Source organism: Pseudonaja textilis, chromosome 1 (genome assembly GCF_049901715.1).
Source record: "Pseudonaja textilis isolate UNSWEBS1 chromosome 1, rPseTex1.2, whole genome shotgun sequence".
Taxonomy (NCBI): domain Eukaryota; kingdom Metazoa; phylum Chordata; class Lepidosauria; order Squamata; family Elapidae; genus Pseudonaja; species Pseudonaja textilis.
Window position 1 is genome coordinate 160,959,885 of NC_141990.1, and position 26,072 is coordinate 160,985,956.

General features: G+C 35.4%; 1 protein-coding gene across 4 annotated transcripts in view; it reads right to left on the minus strand.

The window, feature by feature from the left end:
• AGAP1 (ArfGAP with GTPase domain, ankyrin repeat and PH domain 1) overlaps nucleotides 1-26,072 on the minus strand; it is a 372,362-nt gene that overhangs the window by 279,576 nt on the left and 66,714 nt on the right. For all 4 annotated transcript variants that reach the window (XM_026707846.2, XM_087919564.1, XM_087919565.1 and 1 more), the window contains 3 exons: nucleotides 22,703-22,830; nucleotides 17,449-17,604; nucleotides 10,079-10,171 (listed from right to left, as the gene is read on the minus strand). In XM_026707846.2, the coding sequence (XP_026563631.1) occupies nucleotides 10,079-10,171; nucleotides 17,449-17,604; nucleotides 22,703-22,830 (377 nt within the window). The remainder of the gene's footprint in view (nucleotides 1-10,078; nucleotides 10,172-17,448; nucleotides 17,605-22,702; nucleotides 22,831-26,072) is intronic.

Consider the following 26,072-nt stretch of genomic DNA (forward strand, 5'->3'; position numbering starts at 1 on the left):
TGTATACAGATGCTCATGTAGCACTTCATTTATTAGTTGCATGAAGACTGAAGGGGTTCCTTGCAAACCAAAGGGCATCACTTTGAATTGGAAACTCCCTAAGAGGCAGTTGAAGGCAGTTTTCCACTCGTCCCCTTTTTTGATTCACGCTTATTAGTACTCCTCTCATAGGTCCAATTTGGTGAACACCTTCCCCTTAGCCAGGTGGGCCAACATGGCTTTCATGAGGGGAAGTGGGTAGGTGTTCTGCATGCATACAACATTAATTCCTCTAAAATCCACACAGAGACTCATCAACCCATCCTTTTTCCTCTAGACTTAGCCACTCTAGACTTAGCCATTTGGATAAATCCGCAGGCAAGGTTGGTCAATGTACTCTCTTAGGTCTCTCATCTCTTTTGGGGTCATTGAGTACATCTTTGGCTTGGGTAGTTTGGCCCCCGCTACAAACTCTATGGCACAGTCTGTGGGGCAGTGGGGGGGTAGCACATCGCATTCCTCCCCGCTGAACACCTCAGCCAGGTCCCGGTATTCTTTAGGGATTGGGGGATACCTGGGAGCAGCTACGAGGTGGTGGCAACTTTCTCGCTCCACTTAGCGCTGTTTTGTAGTTGGACAGCCCCTCCTCTGGCAACATTTGGAGGGGGAAAGGTTCTATCTCTGGATTTAGTTTCCTAATGCCACCTTCCCACGAGATGATAGGACCCCATTTGTCCAGCCACACCAGGCCTAGAATCACTGCTTCTGTCATTTTTGGTGCCACCATGAAGCATATAAGTTCCCGGTGCTGGCCCATTTCTAACTTTACAGGTTTGGTGAAGAACATGGCAGAGCTCTATCCCATCCTATCAATGATCCATTGACCAGCTCAAATCATAAAGGTCAGGTCATTATCTTCATCCTGATCCCCAGCTTTAGGACCATGGGTAGGTTGATCCGACAGCAGGTGCAGCCCGTGATCGTGTTCACTTCCCCCTATCTTTGATGCCCCTGTCTTTGGTATTACTAGTCTCGACTGGATGGTGAATGGGTGGACAGTTTCACTTACTATCGGTTCATCCTCACCTTTGCCATCGCTGTCGTAGGCCATTGGCATTTGGGGTCCTTGGGCCAGAGTTCCCTCTTCCCCTTTTGGGGGTGGGGAGACCTCAACGGCCTGGTGGGCAAATATTCCCCGTTCTGTCATCTTCCACGGCAGCTTCTTCACCTTGGCTGGGTCGGGGATCCTTATCCTTGATTGGGGGGCTGGAGCCAGGCAGTCAACTTCCTGGTAGACTTGGTGGACAAACTCAATGGGCTGTACTGAGGTCCCTTTCAGTGGCTCTGTCAAGGTCTGGGTTGTCACCCAAGAGAACATCTCTTGGGTTGGCTCTTAATCAGCAGTGGGGCTGCAGGATGAGGGGGTGAAGGAGTCAGCGCAGGGGGCTGTGGTGGCTCTGTGGTAGAGATCCACTGTGCCTGGACCCAGCTATGACTGGGGTAGTAAACTCAACCGGGTGGAGCCTGCCACCCTAGCTGGTATTGTGGGCTGCCTCCTCTGCGGTATCTCGGCAGGCTCTATCCCAGCCCTGGGCTCTCAAGGCTCATTCAATTGAACTCATCCGGCAATTCTTCCAGGACCTGGCTGGATGACACCATCTGAAATCCCCAGGTTCCTGACTCATCCAGGTCCAGCAGGGCCCCTGCTCTCCTCTGGATGGCAGTGGTCACCAGATCCCTTGTTGCCATCACCATTGGCCCTCGGAATGAATCTCAGCACCTGAAGTCCTCCTCCTCCACCCCGCACAGGTCCCCGGTGGCCAGCCATTTGGTGGAGATCCTTGGCTGGGTGCCTACCAGCCTGCCGGTCTCCACCATTGTTTCCGCCACCCACTGGGTCTCCGAGGAAGTCTGCAGGCTCTCCAGGAGACCATTACAATAGCCATCCACTTCATCTCCTTTTTTCTCCATTCTGCTGTCTTCCCTTCCTGATCCCTGGGTATACCGGATGAGCAACTGGGGCTCAGGACCCCAGAGAGTAGCTCTGGTTGGAGCAGAGAATTTTGGAGAGTTGGTTTAATGTTCCAAGTAATACACCCATCCAAGTAATAAACCCATCAGAAACAGAACTCCAAGGCAGATTGATTCCTCAAAGAAGAGTTTTATTTGGAGATATCATCTTGGCACAGATTGGTGAAAAACCAATTCTGAGAGTTCCCGGGTTTTTCACCTCATTAAAAAGTGAAAGTTTCCTGTTCTCCCAAACAATAAGTCACACTTCCTATCTGGATGCTGGCTGGTTGCCTGGTTTCTTTTCTCCTCCTCCTCCTCTGGCTAGCCAGCTGTTGGAATGTCCTTGGTTCATAAGAGAACTATTTTGTTTTGGCTACAAAAAAAAACCCTTCCTGGCCCAGCTCCAGGCTGTGTCAAGCCTAAACCAATGTGAAGAAAAATCCCTATAGAAAAAGCTACAGAGAAGAAAATGGCCACCACCAGGTCAGCTATAGGATTGACAAGACCTTCTTTCCAATCAACCTCCATTTTATTTCGAGCATCTTTCTCCAAGCTTGGGAGTGGACCAGATTTTTCTTCCAACAAAAGGTAAAGGTTTCCCTGTCCAGTTGAGTCCAACTGTAGCGAGCAGCGCACATTCCATTTTTTATGTGAGGGAATCAGCATTGTCTAAAGACATTTTCCATGGTCATGTGGCCAGTATGACTATACCTTGAGGCACACGGAGTGCTGTTACCTTCCCCCCAAAGTGGTACTTATTTATCTACTTGCATTTGCATGCTTTCAAACTGCTGGGTTCAAACTGCTCAGGAGCTTGGGCAAGTAACAGGAGCTCACCACATCACATGGCACATGGGTTTCAAACCCGGGCTGTCAGCTTTCCAGCTGACAAGCTCAGGGTTATTAACCACTGAGCCATCATGCCCCCTAGAAACTAATTATCTGCATATAAAACTTTTCATACTATATAATTTTCTAAATGAAACTGTTTTATTGACAGAATGTTTGAATATTGAGATGTCATGGTATATTGCAGACAATGATAGAATATTCTTGACTTCTAGGATGTTCATGAATATATAATAGTAACTGAATTAACTGGCCTCATCAAAATGAAAGATGACGGGAAAAATTTTCCAACAAAATAAATTTGCACAGTAAACATTTTTTTCTGTTTTAATTGGCATATGTGGGGCATATTTCTAAATTTTTGAAGAGCCACAATTTAATGCTGCAGGTATTAAAACCTATCAGGAAGTCATAAAACATTTACAATAAATAAATAAATCCGCTCATCTTTGAAACTGTCAGACTTAAGGTTGGATATCAATAATTTTGCTCTTACCAAATTTCTGGCATTTGTTTGAAAAATTACAATGAACATTGTAAAGAGGATGTAAAAAACAAACTTTGCTTAGCTGAAATGTTTCCAAGAAAAAATAATCTACCTTCCAGATAACTTTTCTGGCAACCCCATTAAATTAATAACACTTATTATATCCCACTCTAGTTTTTGGCTACTTACTTTTCTTCATTCAATATCTTTTTTAATATCTTTGTTATATAACTCAAGTACTTTTCCATCTAGTTCTAATTTACATAAAACTGTTATTTTTACTTCTTACAGTAAAGCAGCATTTTTTATATTCATTTTTTAATCTTGTTTAACTGTTGTGTTTTCCCCCAAGCATGGCTAGTTTTAATCAACTTTACCTTTTGTAAGCCACCCAGAATATATAGATAATTAATTAGCATTTCATATAAATATAGTATGTATACACACACACATCACAGCAGTTTTCAGATTAAAAAAAAAAAACAGAAGGCAGATCCATTGGCAAGTTGGAAAGTAAGTGGGATCCAATGGCTTGAAATCCTGAAGGACAAAAGAAATGTGTAATCTTTGGATGATAATATTACATTGAAACCTGTGAATTGACTAAAATCATTTTTAAATTCTATTTTTCCTTGTTAATCTTATTTACTATATTTAGACATCTCTAGTCCTTGGACTTGTAGCTATTCTTATCATCTTGAAAATTTCTGCCGATAAATTTAGAAAGATTTCTTATTTTGTTTTGAATGCAAGTTTACAAACAACTAGTAAGAAGCTGATGCACTCATTAGATTTATTGTCTGATAACAATTCAGGATTTGTTGCAAAATTAATAAGTACTGTGAATTCTATCATGTATGTTTTTTACTGTATTGTATAATTTTCAGTGCATGGAAACTGAAGACATAGTGTAAATATACATTAATTTACAAAGCCAAGCATTAAAGGCCAATTTTTAGTATTTATTTATGCTCCAATTTAGAAAGAAATAAAGAGGAACTAGCACACAGCTGCCATCCCAAAAACAGACCTCCCATCTGCCACCCATGATTTGCATGTCACCTTCTCCAGGCTCATTTGTACTTCATTAACTGCCATTGACTTAACAAGATTTATGCAAATGACACCATAGGAGATTGCTAACTCCCACTGCAATCAAGCGATTATGTACGTACAATTCTCCACAGCAATGAAAAATTAATACATGACAAGCCCACTCACTGCTGAGCTGTGCCTCTTGCTTTTATATTTCTGGTCATGAACTTTTTATTTTAATACATCCTACTGGCAGGGATTTGACATAAAGCATAAAGCAGAAACAAACCATATAAATAAAATTCCTTTCTATAAATCTTGTCTTTTTAGAGTCTGTTGTAAAATAACAGCTTCTGTAAGATTATATAGGGAAATGAATCATACACTGTATACATTCACAAAATATAACAAAGCAAAGAAGCAAGTTAAAAGTTTGATTTAAATCAAGTTTAATCCATATGTAAGAACTTGATATGATTCTTTTGAATGTTAGGTACAAAAGGAAATAAGCAGTAGCAAACATGACTTATTGCCATTACACATAGTCCACAGTCTATGACCGTAATGGAGCCTTCTCATTAAAGTTGCAAGTGGTAATTATGATGCAGTTGTTAAATGCACACGCATTTAAGGTCTACTGAAAGTCTACTTAAACAACAGCTTATTCCCCTATGATCCCCATCCAAAGTACCTTGGAATAACATCGCACCGGACTTTCTCTTACAAGATACACTTAGAGAATACGGTGGCAAAAACCAATACTAGGAACAACTTAGTCCACAAATTATGTGGAATTAAATGAAGAGCTTCAACTGCCATCCTCAGGTCATCAGCACTAGAGTTGTGTTCTGACCCAAACCCTTGTCCAATAAAACCAACACAAACTAAAGGGAACAGAAACCTTTTAATGATTCTTACGAATCCCCAGTTGAAAGGCTGCTGCAAACTAATTAACTTTGATAATCACGAGCCTCGCCAAAACTGTGCAAGCCTGCCAAAAATAACAGATAAGGCTACCTGGAAATATTTTACAACTCAAGAGTCTTCAAATTCCAACTAAGATACTGCAATGTCCACGAGGCTCGAGTTTCAAAACGTCTTTGCTTCCTGCAAAGAATGTCTGATTCACAGCTGGCTTTTATTTTCTTGAAGGAGGGGCCATTACCTTGCGGCTTTACTCCTGAGTCGCCCATGCTGCTGCAGCTGGTCTTTTCTATGAGCAGCCCTGTGCGCACACGCACTTGGCACAGACTGCTCGGGAACCTCCTCATCCCTGCTGCCAGCCCCCACAATCTCTGAAGGCAGCAGTCCACTCCCTAATAGTCCTGGCCCCTCATCTGAGTCCTCGCTCTCCTCAGCCGTCCACACCTGCTGCCGGCTAACCACAACAGGTTGGTCTATTCCACAGTAGAATACTGTGTCCCTGTATGGCTCAACAGCTGCCATACTAGTAAGTTAGACACCAGACTCAATGACACTATGAGGATTATAAGTGGATATATTAAAACCACCCTATCTTGCTGGCTTCCTGTTCTGAACCATATAGCATGGCAGGCAAGATGCACTAGTGAGGGAATACAGAAAAAATATGAACAACTCACTCTTACCTTCATACTGACCTTCCTCATTTATCAGCTGGAAGACTCAAATACAGGAAGCCCCCACTGGTACTTGCACAACAACTGCCCAACAACTGTAGCATCCCTACATAAGGTCATAAGGGCAAATAACAGTGAGGGTGCTGCTGCAACTTTGAAATGTGGTCATAAGTAGCTTTTGGGGGGAGGAATTATCATAACTTAGAATGACTGCTGACTAACTGATCATTAAACAAGCTCTAATCGGTACATGAATACATTTGTGTAACACCATAATTTAGAGACACAGAAGCTACATCCACTCAAGATTCCAAACTTAGTTAGAATTAAGGTTGGCTATTTTCTTCATATTTTAGCATGCTATGTGAAATCCAGCATCTTTGGTTGGTTTATGAACCCAGAAACTGGTTAATTTAATTAAGTGTTCTACGTGAACCTAATTCACGAACCGTAGAAATCAGATATTTCCCAAATGATTTTTAGCTTTATATAGATATCTTGCCAAAATATGCTGATGTTTGAAAGGACTCTTGCTTGAAAAACAAACCTTGTGTTTGATATATGTTATTTATTTATTGTACTTGTTAAGGCCATCTAACTCCAAGAAGACTGGGCATATATGTACTTAGAATAAGTTAAACATTCCACTCCTTTTTAGAAAGTTTGACACAAATTAGAAAGTATTGTTTTAAAAAGGAACACTGATTTTTAAGATATTTTAAAAAACTAGAGTCAGTTTGGTCTAGTGGTTAAAGCACCAAGCTAGAAACGATGACATTGAGAGTTCAGGTCCTGCCTTAGCCACGAAAGCCAGGTGGTTGACCTCACACAGTTACTGTTGTGTAGAAAAAGGAGGAGAAGGTGTGTTGGATATTTTCATCGCCTTGAGTTATTTATCAAAATAATAAAGATGGGGATGTAAAACAAATAACTTAATGAGATACGTAATTACCTAGCAATAATAATATTTAAAAACACCCTTATTGAGTCTGCATACTAAATACTATTTATGATTTATCTGGTCAAAAACATCAGCTCTTTTCTGTCAGATGTAGGAAAATCCACCTGAAATTCACAAGAATTTCAAAACTTGCATTCTAGACTGTCATTGGTGGAAACAGCACAGGTCAAGAGTCAACAGGCACTTTTCTGCACTTTTACATATAGTATTCAATTCAGTGTTATTAGTATGTTCCAGTTATACCAATAAAATATAGAGGGGAAATCAATAACTCATCTTTATCCTGGGATAACTGGCAAATTATTTTTTGGGTGAAAATCTAACATTTATGGAACAAGGTTGTTAACTAACTGTTTTACTGAAGATACATCCATCAATGATTCCCAAACTTTGGTTCTCTCACTTCTTTCACACGCATCTATTTTTTCCTTTCTGCTTATCTTAACTTGGTTGTTTGTCTAAATCTAACAAAATGGTACAAGCATTAGCCATAGTGTGCTTGTGAAATATGACTGGTAAGTTACATATTTCCTCTTGCTAAAAAAAAACATATACCACTGTATTGCAGTAAATCCTGCTGCAACTTCATACTTAATCATTTTTAAAAACAAAGTATTGTTCTGATCAGATGGGATACTAGTATATACTAGTATATACTTACTTGTATCTAGCACTTACTCTAAACTTGTCACACTATCATTAATGAGTATATTCTGCAGTACATGAGGCTTGACCCCTAAATACATTTTACATGCATGCATACATATCTGGTGCCTTGGTTTTTGAAATATTCTAATACTGAAGGAAAACCCCCGCTAATCTACTATCAAGGTTATAATTTTACAGTATATAATTTTATGCTAGCATTATAAAAGTATAAAACCATATAATTTTATAGTAAAAGCAATTTTGTTTGTGACATTGTATAACCTATCTCCAAAATGAAAGCAGTTTTATAGTTGACAATGTTAAATTATTTTTTGTATATCTGTATTTTTTTTTGTATGCCATACTAGGTTGGAAATAGGAAATCAAAGACTTGTTATTCTAAACAAAGCATGTGCTTTGTGTGCTCTTATACAGCAGGAAATTTTAGGAATCTTTTCTAGACATTTATTCTTCCATAAAACAATAACAATTACATATGTTTATAAGGAATGCAGATTAACAGTTCTAAATTCTTCAGTTTTCATAATAAATTTGGCCTTAAATTTCTGTACTATTCAGATTAACATTGCTTATCTTCCTCCGATCTAGAGATGAAGGAAAACACAATATCTTTTCTTATTTTATTATTACAGCCAAATTAATAACTATACTTAACAAGAACTCTCAAGTGGTAGGCAGCATCTAATCAGAGACATGTCTGTCTCTGAAGCAAGAAGTGCCTTGGCTTAAATAAAAAATAACGGCAAACCATATAGCATACAATAAAAAAGGGAAGGATATTTAATGATGAAAACATTTACATCATTTACAATTGGAAACACAACCCAGATCCTGGAACTGCCAGCTAGTACTTTTGAATTAAGGTGAAAATCAGTATTATATTAATTTAAATATTACTTGTAAAGACTGAAGGATGGGGAGTAAACTGAACTGATTAAAGAGAACAGTAATATGTTAGTAGGAAAAAAGAGGAAAAGATTAGTATTATTGTCGGTCTCAGAATGAGTCATTTTTTACAGATATAGGGAAATTATGGTAAATTTCCTGATTTATACCTTAATTTACCCATTCATTATTTCCTTGATAGACTTAGGCCATTAGAGAACTGCCTAACTATTGTCTCCATGCAGATGCTTAAAGTCTAAATACTTGGTGGATTTTGACAATCAAACTAATTTTGGTAATGAGCCTCAGGCTGCTTAGGCGTTCCTATAATCACAGAATGAATTTTCTAATGAACTGTACAACATAGCCTAAGAACAGGAATAGGAAGAAGAACCATGCTGGTTCAAGCCAGGAGCCTCTCTAATCCAGCGTTCGGTATTACACAATAGAAAACTCTGGAAAAAACATGGACTTAAAACTATATCTCCCTTCCACTATTACTCCTCAACAGCTAGCATTTAAGTTTTATATACATTATTGAAGATAAATGGCCATGGAACCAGATGTTTCATAAATTTGTTCATTACATTTTAATAAACAAATTTTATAAAGATTTTGTTCCAATCTTTCTTTAGTATATAAGCAAAAAATAAGATATCTTTTATAAAATCTTTGATAATATTTAGCATATCACTACAACTAGAAGTTCTGCACTTCTCTCCAATGGAAATTGTGTAGGAATGATTGGCTCAATTTCTTTATCATAGGAAGCTTTTAAAACTAGAAAACAGAAAACAAAGGGATATGACTTCAATATTTCACTATTACTGATCTGAGTATGAGATGCAAAAATTGAAAACTGTTTTAAGTGTTAGAACAGTTAAACATGATTTCATAAGATCCAAGCAGAATTTTTATATGCAATTCTTTTCATATTCAGTATCTTAGGAATGTGGCATTAATGCAGTTATACTACTAGTCAAACAAACAAAAGGAATTCCTTAGTTTGAAATCCTATAGTATAATAGGGATGTTTAATTAAGATCAGCTATTACAGCTGTAAATGTTTGCTTATATAAAAACATCCAAACGAAGTTACAATTCCTTTATTAGCAAACTACAAATAACAGTACACAGCTGACTCAAATCTAACTGCTTCATTGCTAAAAATCAATCTGGAACAATGTTCAGATGTCCTTCTGCAACAGCAAATGAGGGCCACATCGGGCTATTTCTGTGATCACAAGGGGCTCTTGTACATTGATCTGATCTATCCTTGTAGACTGGCAGCAAACGGTCCAATCAAAGCATTTTCTACAAAGACAGACTTTGAAGCCAGCTCAGCCTAGAAGCACACTCCATATGCAGGCCAGCAAACTGCACTTCATTAGGCCTGTTGTCACATTTTCCCTCTTCTTATTCTAATGATCTTATTTTAATTCACATAGGAACCTCTTCTAATTGATGTCAAGTGAGTGACTTCAACATTCATCACCACAGCACATCAAACAAATCTTGGCACAGAAGTCAAGCATCATGGTGTTTAAGACCTAAGGTTTACCTCCAAATACAGGAAATCATTCACACATACACAGGTTGTACCTGTTTAATTGGGATTGCACGACCGCTTCCAATACTATCTGCTCTGTTCTCCAATCCTTTCTTCTCTTTGTCTGGATCACTCCCTTTCCGAGACTAGGGTAAAAGCAAAATAAACACTCTTAATACATGAATTCATTTTTCCACATTCACATATTAAATTGTAAACTTTATATTTATAAAATGTCTCCCTCTCTTTCTCTCTCTCATTCATACACACATATATTAATACTTTAACTCTTTAATATAATAGGGATTTTAAAATGCCCAACAAACTTTGCATCCTTTTACGCAGGAAATTTCTTATATAGGTGTATATACTTTATTATCATTTGATGAGATTTTAAAACACTATTAACTCAGCAGTGTTTATGGATGGTCTTGATTAGAATTTAATTTAATTTTTCTTCTTTACTACTTTAAGATGACAGCACCAAAGTCAAACTAATGACATTAAGAAGACCAAGCTGCTTTGATAAAGTATAAAAAATAGAAATACTTAGTTAACGCTTTTATGCATACTTTCTTCAGTAACAGAAGTCATGGACATAATAAAATATAATAACATCTTTTAAGAATGAACAACCATCTTTAAAAAAAGAGCACCCCTTTTCAAATTATGTAGCAAAAATTGCCTTGCTTACTTTCACACTGCTGTGCAACAAATACATATAATCCTATATAAAGAGAACTTCATATTCTCCTCTATTATTGTCAGCTAAATAAAGCTAGAAGTGACAGATCTGTTTTATTATGAAGTCATCCTCTTTAAAAACTATACTGACAACTTCACTCCATTAGGAACATTACTCTCACAATATTGAAAATGGGGAAACTTTTTCATGTGGTTTTCAAATGATAAATGATATATGAAGTGTATGTGCCAGTGATATCCAGCACACAGCTGAATACTAGTAAAACGCAAGTGATATAAAACCACATATATTTTCTACAATACATTCAGAGCGTGCCTTCAAAAATTCACATTAGGTATACATATCTGAATGCCAAACAAATATCTTCATATTTCTAAGAATGAATTAAATGAAAAGGAATTGGCCTTCTGAACAACAGAAGGCTTTCTGAACAGAAGACTCCTAACATAATTGTCTTCCCATTACATACACAGCTTAAGAATTATGCTTACATTTTTTGCTTTGAACTAATGCATTCCTTTAGGAACCAGCAGCTTGCACTATTCTGTCTTGATTTATCTATTAAGGGCTACTAAGCTAGAGCTTTAGACGATCATGTTGAATGATCATACTCTCAAAAGTTCTGTTAAATTAGGAAATCAAAGCAATATGATGCTTGAGCCTTCTTTGTTTTTATTAGTCATCTTTTTTATTTTAAATACTATTTCCCTTATTATAGTTAAAGCACAATTTCTTCAAAGAGGAAATAAAATATTATTATGAAAAATTTCCATAGTGATAGTTTTGAATATTTTAATAAGGGTTTTTTTTTTGAATAATAAAAGTTCATTCTAAAATCACCTTCAATCTACAGTGATTTTCTGTTATGATTTTGAGTTTGCCCATTTCAAAATTACTACTAAGTCAGATATTACATAAAACTGTCAAATCATTTACTGAAAATTATTTGATGGAATTACCCTTTCCATTTGACAGAAAGCATTTTATCTTTTTTATTTTCACACAGAGACACACACACGTGACACACCTCTCAAGCTTGGAAAATTAAGAATATAAATATTATAAGCCGAAGAGCTTCATGTTTCCCATTTACAGCCTTGTGTCAAATATAACTATCATCATGTTTTAGTCATGGCTGTAAAATTTTGGGAACAGTTATGTTTATATCCATTATAATAAAAACAATTTTATAACTGCTGCTATACATATTACTAGTCTTCTACATTTCAATGGTATAAAATAATGTATACCAGGAAGCAATTATTTTTATACACCTACTCAAAAATTGTTGAACCAGCATACATAATCATGTTTCAATAGGTTTTTTAAAAAATATTTTGGAATAGATAGAATATTTTTTTAAAATTGTATATATATCAGAAAAAGTGAATTCATAATAAGTACAACTGAAACAGCATCAATACAGAATAGAATATTTGACATCATTTATGCTTGTAAAGAATAAAGAATAAAAATTTAATTATTACTATCACTGTTCTTGAAGTGATAGTAATAGTGATTAAACCACCAATATGTAATTAGATATGGAAACAATGGTTTTGCAGCTCTTCCAAAAGATGTTTCAATTATTGCTAATATATAGCACCGTTTTGAAGCTTGCAGAGATCCTGCTTCCCATCTTCCAAGAGAAAGTAATGCAGCTGTTTCGCCTTCTCCAACATTTCCAATAATAGATAATTAAAGCTTTGAAGCAACTCAGAGTACCTCACTGAGGAAAATTATATCATTTCTTTCCTTAAACAAAAGTTTCCTTGCCCAGACAAGTAAAAAACCTTTGCTTGATGAACCCAGGATCAGCTATTTTAAATAAATAAAAGGAGGTATTTGGGTATTCAATTTTAGTGTCTAAGGAATTAAACCAGAATTCTCCCTGGGCAGAAAATACTGTTTAGCAAGAGACACTTATCAGAATATTATTGCTATTTTCCTTCACCTTTCACTTCCTTTATATTATTATTATTATTATTATTATTATTATTATTATTATTATTATTATTATTATTATTATTATACTATTAAATGCATCAGCCCTTCAAAGTAGGTTTACAAGAGAGACAGACACCACAATGATTCCAGGAATATTGCTTTGTTAGAGTAAGGTAAAGCAATATAATCCTGAATGTTATCCAACCTTCTCCCTGTCCTATACTACACTAATACAGTCAAGGTGGGGTTATTCTGTGGTCATTTCTCACCCTCCAACTCAATCTCTTTACTGTATTATTATTCACCCAATCCCTCCTTAACAGTTATTTCATACCATGGTTATTTCTAAATTCCTCTAGTCTACACAATGCTGTGTTGTATGAATTGTTTAAATTACTTAGTCACAATTTAATTTTTGTTAGTTTTTCAGAAGGAAAGTGAATATTAATTAAGAAAATTATGCCACTTCTTGATCTTCCAAACCAATGACTTTCCAAAACTATATAAACAAAAAAGAAGTATTAAGAAATATTATTTCCCAAGAATCCATAAACAGTGATGATATATTAGGTTAATACTAGTTTACTTGCCAATGCAAAAGACTGAAATTTTGAAACCCTTGACAATTCTGGTATTGCTGGCAAGAAACGAGTAAGCCAGAAAACAGATTTTTTTGTAAAATTTCCTCTCAGTTTTACTTCCTTGCTGCGCTAAAATATTTTTATTCAAATAAAAGAATAATGACTATGATAATATTTTCTTATAATATGTTAAACAGAACCTTGATGTTTCACTTTAGTACAAAAACCCAATGTCTTATTTTCTGATGTCTACTATTATTTCAAATGTACCTCATTTTACTGTATTTGTTTTTCTTAGAACTACAAAATTTAGTTACGAAAATTAACAGCATCTCTGCAAAACCAATATGCTGCATTATAGACAGAAAATTGTTTAAAAGAATCCATGTCTCTCGCCTAATTTTCTCTTCATTGAAACCCCATGAAATACTGAACATTATTTCCAAAAGTTCCTAAACAAGTCTGAATAAAAAGTATAGTTTTAAATGCCATCCTTTTCCAGTTTGCCTCACTTATGCTATATTCTTTGACTTTCACTGACATCTAGTGGATTAAGGTAAAATTACATAGCAAATAAATATTGCTTCAATGTATTACCTCTTTTCTTCTATTTTTTTTTAATCAAGCTCCTCAATTTTAGAAAGTTTTCTCTTCTGAAATCTAATAGACTTTTGGATAACCATTTATTTATGCAATCGTATGAAAAACTAAGTGCACCCCATTAAAATGTTTGACTTTTTCCACATATTTCGACAAACAATATTTAGCTTTCATTTCATCAATACTGAAAAAGTGGATAATATGTAAAAAATAAATGCACTATTTTACATTGTGCAACTAAAATAAATATAAATGCAAGTTTCTCATGCAGGAAAAGTAAATACCCCCTATATTGATTACTAATTCAAATACTTAACAATTAGAATCCAATGCACCAGATATATGATTAAAACATTATTAGATAGGAACTGAATAACTTATCAAAACCTCAAATATTTAGTTGGATGTGCTCTTTATTGTTGATGTGTGTTGTATCAAGCCTAGCTCTCTGAGGCCTTCAGAAAGAAGTTTATAAACTGAGAAGGGATTCAAAAGGATTGCCAAATAAATGGACATGAATCATTGAGAAACTGGAAAATTATCTACAAGTGGAGAAGACTGCAAACTGCAGATTTTCCCAGGTCAGGCAGTCCCAAATTTAGCTGAGATGCAGGCAAAATTAGCAAACCAATATTGAGTTTTCTGGACACATGTAACAATGTAGTCTGTAAAAAAAATGCTATTTACAGCTAACAGTCATACTTGTATCTTTTTCCATGTGTACTAGGAAATTGGTTCTTCCCAAATTCAAGAGGTATTTTAAAGTTCTTATCTGGATCATTTATACCACATTCTGTTAGAGCTTTATCCTAGGCACACCGTTAATTCTTTCGCTAGAAATGCTCAAAACCAATTAATATTTCTCTAGAAATTCTCAACACATACTCAGCTAAAAGGTCCTCAATGAGTTTTCCTTTTTAAAAAAGTTTTATTTGCTATATTAGTATAATATACTATATAAAAAGTGCAGTTCAAACAAACAGTGTGTTGTCTGGGTACAATTATTTTTATGCTATCATAATCAGGATGTTTACAATAACATTTATCACAATAACATTAATACTGTGATAACAATAATATTTAGTTTGTTCATATTAACAAATTTCCATTTTAACATTTATCCTTTTTATGTCTCTTTCTTTCTAACTTCTGTTTTTATTGTCTAGCCATCGATAAAATGAGTCCCATGTCAAAAAGTATTTAGTTCCTTCTTTGTCCTTAATAGTAAGCATTATGTCCATTTCTGCACATTCTAGTATTTTCTTAATTACATTCTCATCTGTTGGGATCTCATCACATTTCCACTGTTGAGCATATACAATTCTAGCTGCAGTTAGTACATTTAAAATCAAGTATATAGTCTCTTAATCATATTTTTCTGGCAGAATGCCCAATAAAAATATTTCTGGTTTCATGTCTATATGCTGTTTTATCATTTTTCCCAACCAGGTATGTATTTTCATCCAATATTTTTTAACTTGTAGACATGTTCACCAGATATGGTAATATGAACCAGGTGTTTGATTACATTTCCAACATTTAGCAGATCTATCCTTATCCATATCTTGTTGGTGCAAAATGCCATCTATGGAACATTTTATCAAATTTTCTTTATATGCAGTTGACATAGTCAATTTAACATTTCTATCCCAGTTTCTGCCATTTGTCTAATTCTATTGCATATCCAAAACTTTTAGCCCAAACAATCATTGTCTCCTTTACCTGCTCACTTTCATGTTTAATACCTAGTAATAACAATATATTTTCTTTATCAATTTTTCATCGGTTCCAGTTAATATCTGATCCAATTCTGTTAATTCTTTATTAAAACCATACATTTTAGCATCTTTCTCATATCGAGATTGTGTCTGCATTTGTGGCCACCATGTAATGTCTATCCCTTGATTACTAAGTTCCTGTTTGGTTTTTAATCCCCCTTTTTCATTCAAAATATCTTTATATCTTACAATTTTTTCCATATTAATAACATTAGGATGTATCAATGCTTCCATTGTGGAAAGCCAGACTGGTATTTTCAAGTAATGTTGTTCTTTAATTTTAAGCCATATTGATAACAATGCGTTTCTAATATAATATCTTTGAAAATAACTATATATCTTATTCTTCCCATACCATAAAAAAGCATGCCAATCTAGTTGACGGTCATGTCCTTCTAAAGTTAGTAGTCTTTTATGCCTCAAATTAATCAATTATTTCACCCAAGTAAGTACTGAGGCCTAGCAGTACAATTCCCAATCTGGCAGCAAAAAGCTCCCTCTTTTTTTGGAGTCTTGCAACATTTTCAAACCTATTCTTGCTTTTTTTCCTAGCCAGATATATGTTAACATCATTTTTTTAATTCCTCAAAATATTTTTCCCATTTTTATTGGAATTGTTTGGAATAAATATAATAGCCTTGGTAGAATATTATTTTTATGGTAGCTATTCGTCTTGTTAATGACAGTTGCAAATCTTTCCATTTCTCCAAATCTAGTTTAATTTGTTGCGGCAGTTTCATATAATTATCCTCTTTAATTATTGCACATTTTGCTGTTAGCTATATTCCTAAGTACTTCACTTTTTTGACTATCTGCATATCAATTCTTTCCATCAACGCTCTTTTTTGTGTATCTGTGAGATTTTTAACTAAAATCTTTGTCTTGTCTTTATTTATTTTCAATCCAGCAAATTCCCCATACTCTTCTACCTTTTTAATTAACTTTGGCCCAGTTTCTCAGGAGTCTTCTAATATAAAGACCACGTCATTTGCAAATGCCTGTAACTAGTATTTCTCTATTTTTATTTCCATTCCTTTTATTTCTTCATCTTGCCAAATATTTTTGGCTAATACTTCCTTAGTCAGTATAATTAGCAGAGGGGACAGTGGACATTCCTGCCTAGTGCCTTTTTTATATCAAAATTCTCCGTCATGTCTGCATTTCCATAATCAGGTCTGCAGGTTTAAGCCACATGTGAAACAAAAAAAAAAAAAAAGCAGGGATCACCTTAGAAGATGTCAAACCATGTTAATTGTTTTTGTCCCAATGGGTTCTACTTAAAATAATTGACTTGGTTTGCAGAGAAGTGTGGAGACACAGAGCACTGCCTCCCATAGAAAAGAATAGTAGAAGTGTAATTTGGTTAAATAGATCAAAGAATTAACAATATTTAAAAATCTGATCCCCAATCTGTAATATCTGGCATCCAATCCTTCTTCTTATCTTATCCAATGGGGCCAAGTGCTGCTATTCCTAAAAACAATATTATGTTACTTCAAAGGTAGAATATGTACCACAAAATATGAATTTAGCTGTGATAGAAGTATGAATTGACTACTGTTTTCCCTCACTCTATATAGATTTCAGTGCATCCCAGAACCATGGTAAAGATTATACAAAATAAGAAAGAATGAATTTAGATACATCCAAATTGAGGTTATTCTCAACTACAGGGAAGGAGAAATCAACTTTCAAAGATGGTTTTTGAAGTTAGCTTATTGATTAATTGTTTAGAGAAACATGATCAAATAAACAGAATCACTTGTTGAAATCAGTGGTAATAGAAATCAAATATATTTTTGTCAACTCACTGTGAAAAGGTTGGACCGGCGCTTGGAGTGCTTACGAACAGGTGTTGGAGTATTAGTAGTAGGTGGCACATCAATTCGTAGTTCCTTCTGACTGGTGCTTGGAGTAGACGGGACAGAGGAAGAATAATCACTTAAACTCCCTCCTCCATTACTGGTCTGCAATGATTAAAATTAATTTTAGCAGAAAGAAAATCAATTTCTTGATTGTATCTCCTACTACAACACAAGATTTTTAAATATATATAGAATTTCTTTTTTTTCTTTTTTTTCTTTTATTTTTTTTATTTCAAATTTGCGTGTCATTTGTTTTTAAAAAAAAAAGGAATTTCTTTATAGAGAAAACATTGGTCTCCTTCACTAAATTCTTAAAATTAATAGGCAATCTTTATGCCAAGATTGTTTAAGTCTATATTCCTCTTAAAAAGTTAATTGTCACATTTCTTTTCCTTTCCTTCTATTCCATGTAAGATCACATGTGGCCAAAGATAAAACAAATCCTGACATAGCAGATACATGTATACCATTGGTACATGGAATGTCAGAACTGTGAACTAAGCTTCATGTTGTTAACATAAAAATGCCCAAACTGAAGTATTGATATTCTTAGAATCTGCAAATGGAAATTGCCTAAAATGGATTACTTCACATCAGAAAATGGACAATTTTCTTCTTCTGTAGACAAAAAGCACGTTACTGTGGACAATAGCATGTTGAAGTCAGCACTCAATTACAGGTAGTCCTCGAGTTACAAATGGAATGGAGGCTGCCCATTCCATTTGTAACCCAAGGATTTGTGGGAGTGAATCTCATACCTTGAGATTTGTACCTGGTGCCAACAAAGGCTTTTTGCAAAAGGCTGCCAGAGCCTACAGCAAGGGTATTCAAACTTGGGAAGTTTAAGACTTGTGGACTTCAACTCCCAGAATTCCTGAGCTAACATGACTGGAGGAGGAATTCTAGGAGTTGAAGTCCACAAGTCTTAAAGCTGTCAAGTTTGAAGACCCCTGGCCTACAGGAACGCAATCTCCTTGCAGGCTTCAGCAAGGGAATGGCAAACGGAGGGAAGGCCTCAAGGACCAAAGCCTGTTTGCAAATGTCCAGGCCTCCATTCAGAGAATAGAAGCCTAAAGTGCGAGATCAGTAGCATGCTACGAAATCAGTAGCATGAGATCTCGCGCTACTGATCTTGCATGATCTCGCGTTATGTTAGGCCTCTGTTCTCTGCAAATGCACTGAAAGCCTGAAGCAATGAAGCAGGCAAAGATACCATAACAGAGAGGAGATCTTCACAAGGTAAGTGAGTCTCCAGAGGCAAAATGCCTGTGAAGACCCAGCTGGGATGAGTTGGGGAAATAGGTGGGGCGAATGTTGCAGAGCCTCTGTGGTCATTCATAACAGTGAACAAATGCCATAAGGCTGCAATAGACATAATTTTGGATAAAATTATGGATAATAAGTGGATAACTTATTGGATAATAAGTGTCACTTATCGCGTAACTTCAAACATTCACTAAGGGAACGCTTGTAACCCGGGGATTACCTGTATAATCCCAGAACTGAATGACTTATTTATTAATTGCCATAAGTCTTGATAGCTCACATCAACGGCAAAAACCCCCAATAAAACCAGCATACAAAAAACAATTGCCAGCACCATAAGATAACATTGTCCAGTAAACAGCAATCACTCAGACCCAGCCCCATTCTATTTTAGTGTTTGGGGAAGGGGATACACAGTCCTATCTGATCTTAATTATTCTGTGTCTTTTATGCCATTTCCTTCTCCATTGCATCATCCTTGGTCTGATCCTTATGAGTGACCCTTCTGGGAATGTGCACATTCCCAAAGGCATAGCTCATAGTGTCACTGAGACATACAAGCTACTTCACCACTACATACATCAATAAATCATATATTAGTTCATACATTAGTTCTCATATAGTCATATTAGTTCTCACATCGTTAGAGTGATAAACTGTATGCCACACACAGAAACAGGAAAGAGGAAATTACAGAGAAAGTCCTCAAGCCTTCATAGAACTAGACAGGGCTATTTGGCATCACATCCATCAGTAGAATAATCTAAATAGAAGCTTATGGCTTTCTCATTTCTATTTGAACACATCCTATAAAGAGGAGCCTACTACCCCCTGTTAATTGTCTCCTCTATCAAACTGCTACATAAAAAAAAATAATAGAAGGACATTGTTTTCCAGTAACTCACATCCATTATTCTACAATGATTGTTAATATACAGTTAGCAGGAACATTACCGTTTACATTTTATTTCCTTTGAGGACTCTATAGAGCATTTATCTGAAACAAGGTGAAATATTTGGTCCATAAATATTAATATTTTTTAAAAATATAAGTTTTTTAATTTTTAGATATACACAAATGTTGAATACATGAACAGTGTGGGATCTGGGTACCATTAGTTTTAATAACTTTTAATTTTAATACTTACAATATTATTATAATTCTGTGAGTATGATCAATGTATTACTATCTTGCATCAAATATTAAACTTCTTTAATAGTAGAATCTAGAGAGTGTTGCATTCACTATGGAGAATGTTTTACATATGCCTTACTGAGCTTGAAGAACTCATTCAAGATTTTCAGAAGGTTTTTGCCCATGCTTTTTTCCTAGGTCTGAGAGAGTAACCGGCCAAAGGTCACCCAACTGGTTTTGTACATAAGTACAATGAGCTCACTATTTGTTTCTAGCCTGGTGCCTTAGACACTACAGCAAAATGCCCTCTTGGGAATATTGCAGACTTAATATACCTTGATTTCAGCTAGGCCTTTGATAAAGTAGTAGGAGTAATTATACTAATTTAATTACATGTGTGTTTAATGGCATGACAAGCAAGTAGGAACATAAATTTGTGTTCAAAAAGCAACGTTTGCTAATTTGACATTATACTGGAGAGAGGATATAAAAAATAATCTTGGATGTTCAGCTCTTCACTATTTTTATTAACAATTTTGTTGAAGAGGAGAGGGAATGTTTATCAAAAATACAGATTTTAGGTGGGTAAGAAATAATATTAAAAACAATCTTTATAGTACTAATAATGGAAAATATCTGTAGCTCAGGGTTGACATGAGAGATCCTTGGTGCTCTCTGAGCTTGCTTGTTTTCTTGCAGATGTTTCATTACCCAAACTAGGTACCATCATCAGTGCTAGTAAAGGAGTGTACTTTGTTGTCAGTTTATATTCTAATGGCTTGCCAATGTTGATAGAGGTAGACTTAGAGATTCTTTGGTTGGGCTGTTTGCTGTTGGCTTCTTTGACAATTTCTTGATTGGGGTATTACACTGTATGCAATATAAGGATTGCAACAACCACTATGTAGGACAAATAGGCAGAAGACTGGCAGAGCACATCCATGAACACCAACTAGTAGTCAGAAGATATGATGAAAACTCTTTAATTTCACAACATACATATAGATTTAACCATAGCTTCAATTGGGAAAATGTGACCGTCCTTGACCATCCAAGACCAAAAATGTCAGGGAATTTCTAGAAGTCTGCACTCTGACAATCAACCATCAATAGACATGTAGACATTGACAATGTCTATAGACAATGCAAAAGAGGCTATCACCCAGCCAAAAAAGGAGCAAAAAGACCCAAGCACTTTTCTGCCAGCAATCAGCACACAGATCAGCATAGATTAACTCCAAAGTTAATATCAAACCAACAGTCAAGTAAAGAATACCCAATCAAGACATTGCCAAAGAAGCCAACAGCAAACAGTCCAAAGAATCTGTATGGTAAGACCACTCCCACCAACACTGACAGGCAAGCCACTGGAATATAAACTAACAGCAAGCTGCACTCCTTACTAGCACTGATGATGTTACCTGGTTTGGGTAATGAAACGTCTGCAAGAAAAAAAAGCAAGCTCAGAGAGCACCAAGGACCCCTCAATCTTTATCGGCTGGAGAAATTAGCCAAAAATAATAGAATGAAATTTTAAAGAACAGTATTCAAATGCATAAATATAGGCCAAGGAAATAGCTGGATGGACATAATAAAATTTGAAACAGTAGTTGATTGCAAAAATGAATATAAACCAGCAGTGTAATATAGCTGTAGAAAAGGAAAATGCAATTTTGTCTACATTAACAAAACTATAAAATTCAAAACAGAAAAAGTAATTGTTGTTGGGTTAAGCAACCCTACATGTATGAGAAATATTAATTAATAAGGATAATACCTTGTTAATATGTATAAGTTACAGTAGATGGCTGTTGTGAAATTCTGGAAGATTCCATGAATTCCACCATGTTGTCAATGCTTTTTTGCCTCTTTTTCAGCTCATGATATGATTACATAGAATAATGTACTTTTTCATACTTCGTGAACATTTGTTATTATGTGAATGGTAACTTATTTGCTTATATAAAAGATGATGTAATTGTTTAATAGGGGCAATTGGCTTAAGAAGGGAAACAGAACAGGACAGAAATTAAGGGGGAAAAAGAGAGCTGATATTAGTTTAAAAAGAAAGCATGAGGCTGTCCAATAATTTCTATTCTTTACCACACCTTTTGTTGCATTGCTTTAGCATATAATTATTCCACTGTTCAGTTTTCTATTAGATCCTGTCTTGAATATTGTGGACAAAATGTTTTATGAAAGATTCTGAAAAATAGAATGGACTGGATAAATAGTCTTGAGAAAGGGTATTTGGGGCAGGGTGAAGGGATGATTAAAAAAAAATGATGTATAAAGGATACCGAATAATGGGTTTGAGTTAGAGTAATAGATTGTATAAGTTTCAATCTGGTGGATTCTAGCACTGAACTCAGTGGCAAAAATGATCCAATTGTAGAATTCTATGATTTGCAGCTACTATGAACCCTTTTAACATATAGAGTTCAACAATTCTTCTCTTTCTGTTGCATTAAATCCTTTTAATCAAATTGTATTTTTAAATTACTGCATTTAATTCTAGGAATCATTCTGCTATATCTCAGTTTTACCTACTGAATGAACCTCAAGGCAAAATCAAAGTATCCCACTTTGAGAATATTTCTGATTTTTTTTAAATGATAATAATTTAGAAATAAATCACTTACAAAATAATTAATTCAGATCAGGTAACGTATAGCAGTTCAAGCCATTCAACGGACAAGTGAACATTCATATCCATTGTCAAAATCACAAAAAGTATTTATACCCAATCTTCAGTAAAATTTTACCCTATCAGTAAAATAAATGAATGTAATTCCATACCTGGCTAATATGTACTGCAGAGACCTGGGTTGAACATATTGATGAGTGGCTTGGAGAATTTGGTAAAGATTTGCAAGGACCTATTGAAAGCTGATGTTTTTTCCTGGTTGAAACAATCTTCTGTGCCACTGTAAAAGTAAAATAATAATATTACATATGCTTCTACCTCTGGAATTACTGGGTAACAATTTTCCAATCTAATCAGTGATGTAAATTTGAATGATAGATCTCCAAGCTAGGAAACTTATCACTGTGCTTTGTGTAACTGACAATTTAGTTTGTATAAAATATAATATGTACTTTCAGAAAATAAACATGAAAAAGTCTGATGCTAATTTCTTCTTGCTTTAAGAAATTTACATGAATCTTTTGTCTCAAAAGAAATCTTGAATAATTAATCTGGTTATAAAATGTTACACAGTCAGATGATTACATATAATACAGACTATTTCTTAGAGCAGACTTCCGTAATGTAACGCCATGACTTTTACTACAATTCTCGTAAGCTACATCAGGAGCATTAAACATTGTAATTCAAAAATACTGGGAAATACTATCCTAGAGAAAGGGAAGCGGCTCTTTCACTGGAGGACTTTCTTTCTGTAATTTTTAAACTACAGCTGTACAATATTATGTTTAAAAATTGCTTATTAAATGTATACTACACAAAGAAACTTTAGAGAAAATATTCCAAACCACAAAACATTCTTTGGATTTGGTTTAGGCATTTATAAATTGAGGAAAATGCACAACTGCTTTAAGGAGCTGAAATGAGCTTGTTCACCCTGAATCTAAAATACTTTTTCTGCTTCATCCTATTACTAAGTTAGAGAAAGAAAAACATAAATGAAGAAAAAAAATAGCAAAACAACAGAAGGTGAAAATATGTTACAAAAAAATTTAGGATACTAACAAAAATTCCAAATCAGTATGAGATTCCTTCATTCAAAATTGAAAAAGTTTATTTCTGTTTATGATTAACATAGAAACCAATTTCAAGTTATAAAGGCATTCTTATAAAAAGAGATCTTTTCTGAAGGAATTATCACTAATACATATTAAAAACAATATAAACAAAAAAAAAATTTCCCAGTTTTTATGGTCTGCAAACCAAAAAAATAATAATTTGTACTTGTTACAGAATGCAGTCCTACATGATATTACAGGAATTAAGTTATATAATTTTTCCTTTTAATGACCCATTACCGATGTCTCAGCCAAAAATACTAGCTTAAGAAATAGACATGTTATATATTAATTTTTAACTTTTAATATTTTTAAATTTAAGTGAAGGTTTATATTCTTATATTGTTTATAACAATTGTTTTTATAGCATGATTTTGAATGTTGTATACCACCCAGAGTCACTTCCGATGAGATACAGACTTCTATAAATTAATTAATTAAATAAATAAAATATATGAGTACCACCTTGACCATGAAGCTCTGGCAACAATAATTTAAATTTTTCAATTTAGGCATCACCTGACTCCAAATTGACTCTTGGCAATGTACAATAAAATTAAACAAAATGGAAAGTATAGTATAATATATCATAATAACAAAGAAGAAGAAAGTGGATGAAGAAGGAAAATAGATGGCAGGTCACACCCTCTTTGCTATCTATTTAGATTATGGTAAACTGCTATATATTATATACATAAGGTTGCCTTTGAAAATAATCTAGAAGTTTCTACTCGTACAAAACACAATGGCCAAGATATTAGCAGATAAAAGTGTCTACTGTGTCTGATAACTATTATTACTACATTTGTTGCCAATAAGTTGACATCAATTGAAAAGGTTATTTTTTCATACAAAGCTTTATGTGACTAAGATCTAGGATTCTTTAGGAACTGCCTCCTTCAAGTGAAAAACAGCTGGCACTTGGTTTTCCTGGATTTGTGCTTGGCTGTTAAGAGAATATGATTTGAACAAACATTTACAGGCTGGTTCTTCCGTTCATTTACTGTTTCTGAGTGAACTGCAAAGTCTATAACATGTTTTCCAGAAAACAAGACCCACCCCAAATATAATCCTTAGCCTGATTTTGGGGATGGGCCTAATATAAGCTTTACCCTAAAAATAAGCCTGGGGAATGAGCATGGCCAGCACAAGATGCAGCGAGCATGCAGGGGCCAATGGTGTCTGGCAGCAGCCGCAGCCAACCAACACCTTGGCACAATGCAGGTAAGTTCAGGTATGGAGGCAGAGGAAAACAGGAAATCCAGACGTGCTGCCTGGCTGCCTGGCTCACAAGAGGCTTGTGGGAGACTTGTGCAGTGGCACAGGCAGCAGGTAAAGGCAGAGGTACAGGGGAGGCAAGTGTTCCCAATGCCCCACGCAGATACCTGCTCCGGCGCAGCCACGGTCAAGCCGACAGATAGTGAGACAGAATGGGCATGTTGAGATCACCAACCTCCCCCATGCCTCTGGCTCCACCATGCACTTTTTGTCCAAAAGAATACTGAAAGCTTTGTCCGCTTGCAAATGGGGCATTTTAAAATGGAGCTAATCACTCCGTTTCAAAGTGCCCCATTTGCAAGCAGGCAAAGCTTCCAATGTCCGTCATTTCTCCATCCAGGTAAAAAGTGTTTGGGTGCCTATGGGGTGCTTGGGAATGGAGCAAATTGCTCCATTCCCAAATGCCCCATAGGCACCCAAACACTTTTCCACCGGACGGAGACAAAGCTTCCCCTGCTTGCAAATGGGGTGCTTTGAAACGGAGCTAATTGCTCCATTTCAAAGAGCACCATTTGTAAGCAGATGAAGCTTCCAGTCTCTGTCATTTCTCCATCCAGGCAAAAAGTGCCCTGGGAAGCCCTGTAAGCTGCTGTGGCCATGGGCAAGCAGATGGTGGGGAGGGAGCAGGCACATGGCTGCAAAATAAGACATCCTCTGAAAATAAGACCTAATGTGTCTGTTGGTGTATATATCTATAACCCGATCTTATTTTCAGGGGAAAATGGTAGGACAATATGTGGTTATTTATATATTGTAGCATTGTTTTCAATGTATGATATTTTAATCTAATTGCTATATACAACTTGTAATCAGTGGAGCTATATTTTATATAAAATATGTTTAATTAAATAAACAGGTTTTCTGAGTATTGATAAACTTATAATATATGCACCCACCAGAGTTCACTTTATTAAAACTTTTATGAGAAATATGGAAAAATGAGGACTTCCAGTTTGGGCTTTTTCGCCAATGGACTGAAATCACAATCGTCCGCAGTTTTGATCTGTGCTCACCGCTGGAGCGCCCTGAGCCACCCGGATTCGGGGCTGAAGCCACCCCATAGCAGGGTTGAGGAGAATCGCATCTCTCCTCCTCGGCTGGCCATTACTCCCTTTCCCAAAGGCGG